Source organism: Triticum dicoccoides, chromosome 4A (assembly GCF_002162155.2).
Source record: "Triticum dicoccoides isolate Atlit2015 ecotype Zavitan chromosome 4A, WEW_v2.0, whole genome shotgun sequence".
NCBI lineage: Eukaryota > Viridiplantae > Streptophyta > Magnoliopsida > Poales > Poaceae > Triticum > Triticum dicoccoides.
Genome location: NC_041386.1, coordinates 602,790,478 through 602,796,987, shown reverse-complemented (window position 1 = coordinate 602,796,987; position 6,510 = coordinate 602,790,478). Strand labels below are relative to the sequence as shown.

General features: G+C 40.2%; 2 protein-coding genes across 3 annotated transcripts; both read right to left on the bottom strand.

The window, feature by feature from the left end:
• Positions 1–952: 952 nt before the first annotated feature.
• On the bottom strand, positions 953–1,886 carry LOC119289341 (B3 domain-containing protein Os01g0234100-like). 2 transcript variants are annotated; one of them, XM_037568694.1, is made up of 2 exons: positions 1,846–1,886; positions 953–1,713 (listed from the first exon to the last, which is right to left on the bottom strand). In XM_037568694.1, the coding sequence occupies exons 1-2, from the start codon at positions 1,850–1,852 to the stop codon at positions 1,169–1,171; spliced, it is 552 nt and encodes a 183-aa protein (XP_037424591.1). In that variant the 5' UTR covers positions 1,853–1,886; the 3' UTR covers positions 953–1,168. The 2 variants fall into 2 exon arrangements, with proteins under 2 accessions (XP_037424591.1, XP_037424590.1); XM_037568693.1 differs by having other exon boundaries at positions 1,825–1,878.
• LOC119283770 (B3 domain-containing protein At3g19184-like) lies at positions 1,854–4,618 on the bottom strand. Its single transcript, XM_037563182.1, has 9 exons — positions 4,462–4,618; positions 4,127–4,213; positions 3,582–3,674; positions 3,317–3,406; positions 3,102–3,170; positions 2,714–2,839; positions 2,393–2,578; positions 2,042–2,248; positions 1,854–1,964 (listed from the first exon to the last, which is right to left on the bottom strand). The coding sequence occupies exons 1-9, from the start codon at positions 4,573–4,575 to the stop codon at positions 1,854–1,856; spliced, it is 1,083 nt and encodes a 360-aa protein (XP_037419079.1). The 5' UTR covers positions 4,576–4,618.
• Between the last annotated feature and the right edge of the window lie 1,892 nt (positions 4,619–6,510).

The following is a 6,510-nucleotide window of genomic DNA, read 5'->3' as shown; positions in this document are numbered from 1 at the left end:
AACTTTATCTGATGGTAGCTTGGAGGATTAGAAATATGACTGTTGCTTTCCAATTAGCTGTTTTTGCATCAATTGCGACTTCCCTTGTATTTGCTTCTCCTGATGGTTGGTCAAATAATAAAAATGTTGTATTTTCCGGTACATCATTATGAATTGGACTAGTGACTATTTTGAATTCTCTCATTTCATAAATTAAATTTGGTTAATATTTATTAACCCCATAAAAAAATAAAGGCCATTTCTTCTAAAAAATTAGAATAGTGAGACGTATTAAAACGCAATTTGCATTTCGAATTGCTAGCTCTTCTCTTTCAGTATTATGAAATTCCATTCCCATTAGAATATTCATTGACAGATAATAAAAAAGGAAAACTCTAATACAATAGAAAATGAAATGAAACGGTCGACCTAGACATAGAAGGTCGACCCAGGCGGATATACGCTATAAAAAATATATATACCGTAGCGAGCGTAGTTCAATGGTAAAATATCTCCTTGCCAAGGAGAAGATATGGGTAAAATTTGATCGTCAACGGCAACTACGATGTGGATGCTGACGAGATTTTTGCCTTGATTATAGAGGCCCCTGCTCTTGTTTCTCTTCGGCTAGCCCCCAACGATGGATGAGCTTGTTGCTTGGATAGTTGATATATACTACTGAACCACATACCATGCATGCCGTCTCTCGTCGATGCATCCATTCATCTCGGTCGCTATCTCGCTACAGCTGCACAAACGGGCAATGTCAAACGACATGTTCAAGAGCGTGCATGGTGGCCAGCTTTTGAAATGATAGATCTGAAACATACAGCAAGATGTTCCCTACAAACTGAAACTGATCTGCAAGTCAAACTGAATCAAAGTATCCAATGCAGTCGAATGGCAAGTTATTCACAGCGACAAGCAAGACACTGAGTGGAACTGAAACTCATCCTTGAGATGAAACCGGAGACACACAAGCAAGACAAAGGGATGACGATAACTACGTACAAGAACACTGCATGGATGCATACAAAAGATGCTACGTACCACTCAATGAGGGAGCACAAGACAATGGGGGAAAGTTAGTGATGACGTGCACAAAAATTCAGTTGCCATGCTTGGGCATTCTTTTCACACTCTCATTCAAACTCCTCCATCGCCACATCCATTGCCTCCAGAACATTCTTTAGAGTCCCCACCGGCAGCGGCTGTAAACTCGAACCGTCGATGCCCGAGCAGCATGGATGCCGAGAAGGTCGTCGACGCGTCTGCGCAAGAACGCCACGTCCATTCCCAAACCCTCCAATGCCCCCAGTGTCTTCTTCCACACCAGGAGAACCTCGCGAGAAGAAGTAGCAGCAGCAGCATGCAAGGGGGCCATGACGCACTCAGCGATGTCGCTGGTCTCCATGATCACCCCTTCAACCAGCATATGGTTTGTCTCGAGCAGGTTCCTGTGGAGGACCGCCTTCTGGGCGCAGCAGAGCTCGTAGTACCTCCTGCGCAGGCCGTCCGGGAGGTCGGTGATCGAGCCATGGAGGATGACTTGGAAGTTCTCCACATCGCCGAGACCTGGATCTGGAGATCTCACATCGTGTTCGTCGATGCCTACCGCTTCTTCCCTCGCAAATAAGGTTGTTGCCACCACGCTGGATGTTGAGCTGTTGCCTCCAGCGGTAACCTCTAGATGATCTTTAGAATTGACACCATGTTCTGAACCTTCTGCCTCGTCTGCATCGTGGACAGTGCAACACATGACATCGATACAGAAGATTCAGATTTCATAGGTATGCTATTTCAGTGTGCAATTAATAAATGACAAACAAGCGCAAGAATACGAACAAGATGGAACTTTCGACTCACTCCACATGTCATTCTTCTTGGATGTGTCCAAACCTGGCGGTCCATTTCTTAGTATATGCACCTGAAAACAATATATCCCTCCCAGAAATTAGACCGCTAAAGTAATTAAGGTAGTGATCCTACCGTGCATTTGGAAAGATAAAAATATCACAAAGGAATGACGGAGAAATCGATGAAACATCCGGGAAGGACTTGCCTTGAATTTTTTGGTTCCGTCGAGTCGAAAGACCACATCGTCGCCGACCCTAATACTATGCTTACGCGCAAATTCTCCCCACCCACCGCTCAGCGCCTTCCTGTCGTGTAGGTAATTTGTATCATAGCTCTCCCCATGCTCATCTTCTAATGTGATTGTATTATTCTCCTTTGGAAGATGCTCTGTGCAAAAGCTACCCGGGAGACCCTACAAGACGAGAACAAAAGGCAGTATTTTACACTTTGCTTTTAGTTTAATCTTCCGGTAGAAAAAGAAATGCAAGCAATAAGTTGCTTGTAAGCAAATATACAAACATCCATTCATTCAGACACCTAAAGAAGAAAGACTTACCAGATAAAAGCCTTGAACTACATGAGATTTTAACATACGCTTGGTGAAGCTGTGATATTCTCCTGGCAATTTCACCTTTGTCAAATCGGAGTGCTGAATGTCGTCAACAATTGCCGGTTTCTGTGCCATTTTCTGCTCCATCCTTCTCTTAGCAGGTTTGGAACCCGCTGGCCCACCTTTCTTCCTCTGTAACACAACCGAAGCACATTTTTCACAATTAGTCTTTGTACTAGCAAAACTATCTTATTTATAGTTAGCCTATTCCTCCAACGTAAGAAACTTCTCCTTGGTGAAGCTGGGATATTCCCCTGGCAATTTCACCTTTGTCTCTGTATCGCCTGTCAAATCCGAGTTATGAATGTCGTCAACCAATGCTGGTTTCGGTGCCATTTTCTGCTCCATCTTTCTCTTAGCAGGTTTGGAACCCGCTGGCCCCCCTCTCTTCCTCTGTAACACAATCAAAGCACATTTTTCATAATTAGTCTTTGTAGGAAAAACTACCTTATTTATAGTTAGTCTGTTCCACCAACGGAAGAAACTTGACTAAGCAATCCACAATACTAAATAAGTGTGCTTACAGCTAGCCTTACATTTATATTTTCCGTTTTCAGTGGAACTTAGCATGATTATGGATGTGTGATTGTTTAAACTTTTTATTTGCAAAACTTATTGATGAAGCTATATGGAATCATTTCTTGCAGGACCTTACCGTCGGCACAGAAGTATCATCCTTGTCACTCTTGGCAACCTTGAAACATGCCGGGAATCCTTTCTTTTTCTGCAACACAACCAATGAACACAGAGTAGCTAATTCAGTATTTGTTTATTAATGTGAGTGGAGGTAACAACTCGTGTGAGTTGTGAGATTTTTCGATCAGTCAAAATCTCTAAAGCAAAATGAATGAAGATAACAAATAATCTTACTTTGAAAGTGGTAGTTTTTCGAGCCGTGGGTTTAAAACGAATGTCGGGACGCTTTTTCCCCTCACCCTCCGTGATCTCTGGCCTTACAATCTGCCATAAGTAGGTTAGATCAAGAAGTTGCATGCTTATACTACTTTATAAAATCATGACCAATATGAGGAGAATAATGAGGAGCTATTGCAACAATGTGAAGATACATTATCTTTCCATAGGTGGCAATATATGCTCTGTTTGATGTAGGAAAGTAAAGAGATTGGACACTTACTCTGAGAGGAACATAATCGACCTTGCTCTCTACATCATGGGAATCATTAATTGCGGCAGAGTTTTGATTAACAACAATAGGCAGCTCCTCATCCTGTGATCACCAAATTTTCATTTTGCTCATCACAAGAAGTACAGATTTACAACATATAAATGCAGAGTCTCCAATTATTAATAACCAGGAGGATGCATGCAGTATCATTGTGTATTTGTAGTAGTAGCACTAGAGTGCTAATTAATAAGTAGTACTATACAAGGAAAAACATAAGCATATAGAGTAACTTTTTATCACTTGGACAAGGTAAGCATGGCGGAACATTCAGAAACAACAGAGAAAAGACTAACTCCCATGAAAAACTAGAAGTGGCATCATAACAATCTTAGTCAAAGCTTGCAATGAAACGACAACACAGGGAGTGATCCATCGTGACACAAATTTAAGTTGATAGCGCATTCTACAGTACATGTCATGTTGTCATCTATCAGAAGAAGTGGCTAAAATGCAGAGATGTGAGGTCTGATGGTTAATACTTTACTCTTACTCACCATGGGCTGTAAACCAGCATCAGCGGCAGTGACGCTGCCATTGTCAAGGGAAGAGAGTACTGGGATATCATCATAGGTCATGGCAGGCTGCAAAGGGTAGTCCATAGGCGGAGAAATCATCATTAGTTATGCGAGTTCAACACAAGACTGGATATATATACTATACATGAAAAACAAAAAACAAAAATCTTCTGTTCTCAAGAACAACCTCTCCTTTCTGTGCAGGATCATAATCATAAACAATCAAAGGCTCGAGACGATTAAGGACCAGATGAAGCAGATGAGATTAAGCAGTGAAATCAAATGAAGGCGCGGGTGGGTGGTACTTTACTTACGTCGGTGCGTGCGCATGGATCCGAGACCGAGGTAGCTGCTGGTTGGAGATCCTTCCATGGGAGTAGGATGACCGTGTCCATGGCTGAATCCTTCATGGTTAGAGATCCTTCCATGCCTGGATCCGATCGAGGTGTTGAGTTGCGAGCAATGCAAAAACGGGAGGAGGAGGAGGAGAAGGAAAATGAAAGGGCCGTTGGGCTTGGACGTAGATATAGGCGGCATTTTAAACCTCACAAAATCGAGACGTTGGAAATCAGAGGACCGTTTCCAGATTACGGAGCTGAAAATCAGAGGATTTGTTTCCACGCAAATCGGATTGCTTGTTAATTTGGTCCGAAATCAGAGGAGCTTTCCTTCCCGATCCGAGCGGCTTGTTTGCATCTACGGAGTATTTTCAGTCATGATCCGAGCGCGCTTTAGGCATACCTATCCCAAGGCATAAAATTAATGGTCCTGATTTAGTCATCGCATTGAGCCATGTCCCAATGTGTTTTTTTTAGCACTCTAGCTCAAAAAAACATGAGTCAAAATTATGACCAATATATTTGTTATGTATATCTAAAACTATATTGATATCTGCATCGCCAGAATTCATGAACATTTTTGACAATTTCGCAAACTGTTTTTCAAATTCGTGTACATTTTTTGAAATTGTGAAAAGTTTTTTTTAACACGTGAACATTTTTTTGAATCGATGAACATTTTTTAACCAATGAATTTTTTAGAACAAATTGAAATATTTATTTAAATTCACAAACATTTACGAATCTTGTGAAGATTTTTAAATAAACATTTTATGAAATTGCCAACATTCTTAAAAAATCATGAATATTTGTGAATACGCGAACTTTTTTTAAATCATGATATTTTTTATTTCACGAGCATTTGTTTTTTTCAAAATCACGAAAATTTTATGATTTCTTGAAGATTTTATCAAAATTCAATTTTTCAGAAATTTGGAACTTTTTTGAAATTCTGAATTGTTTTAAAGAAAAAAAAGAACATGGGCCGCCCCAAAAGGGCATGTACGATTGCGGGGTTGCGCGTTTCCTCGTTTTCTGGCTCGCAGGTCGCCACATAACAAATGCCCTTTGCGACGTGGGCACTTGGATGACAATGGATTTATTGATGAGTTGGAGTTGATAAAGAAACCAAATTACTACTAGCAAATACTCCTATATGGATACCACCTGGAACATATAAAGTCAATATTGATGGAGCAGTGTCAAGAGATGGCACTAAAGGATCTTTCAGCTGTGACGATCGAAGGCCTCTCAGATCCTGAAATTCTTGAGACTATGGCCTGCCGCCAGAGTTTAACTTTTGCGGCTGGTCTTAATAAAATCAATGGTGAAGGCTTCTCGGGTACAATGGTGCTATTTTTAGGAGTAACACGTAGGATAAATGTTGAGATGGAGAAGAAAGAAATCATAAGAAAAGACTTGTTTTCTCTTATTTAAGAGATTATCTCTTAGCTCAATATGTCTCATCATGTTTTAAGAATAGCTACCTATTGAAGATAAAGCTAAGATATAATCTATTGTAGACCGGAAGTCCGTTGGTGCTCCTGGGAGCGCGCCCTCTTGCCACGGAAAAAATATTTCAAAGTATGAAAAAAATCCAAACAAAAATTCGGCGCATACATCTCGACATTATATGTGTGCACGTTAAGTTTTTGGAGAAAACCGATTTTATTTTTGGCTTGTGTAAAAAAGACAAAAAGATGTCTTGTGAATAACACTTTTTAACATTGGATTTTGTCTTTTTTACACGCGACACATAATTTATCGGTTTTTCATAAAACAACTTTGTGAGCATGTATAATATCGAGATGTACACGCCAATTTTTTGTTTGAATTTTTTTATCATATCAAAATATGTTCAAAACACATTTTAAAAACCAGGAGCGCGTGCTCCCATGTGCCAAAACGTCACTCTCTTATTGTAGACATACTTTTTTGTCATCTCTAAATTACATGCAAGACTTAAAAAGAACGGTCTTATCAATCATTATACATGCCCTAAAACCTAAGGGAATGAATTAAATT

Bases quoted from the DNA above. Each gene is read 5' to 3' on its own strand.
- LOC119289341 (XM_037568693.1), bottom strand. From the start codon at position 1,852: ATGTGGAGTGAGTCGAAAGTTCCATCTT. The intron at 1,714-1,824 runs GTTCGTATTCTT...TCCACGATGCAG, and splicing joins TGAGTCGAAAGTTCCATCTT to ACGAGGCAGAAGGTTCAGAA.
- LOC119283770 (XM_037563182.1), bottom strand. From the start codon at position 4,575: ATGGAAGGATCTCTAACCATGAAGGATTCAGCCATGGACACGGTCATC. The intron at 3,675-4,126 runs GTGAGTAAGAGT...TGGTGATCACAG, and splicing joins ATGCTGGTTTACAGCCCATG to GATGAGGAGCTGCCTATTGT. The intron at 2,579-2,713 runs GTGAAATTGCCA...GTTGTGTTACAG, and splicing joins CAGGCGATACAGAGACAAAG to AGGAAGAAAGGTGGGCCAGC.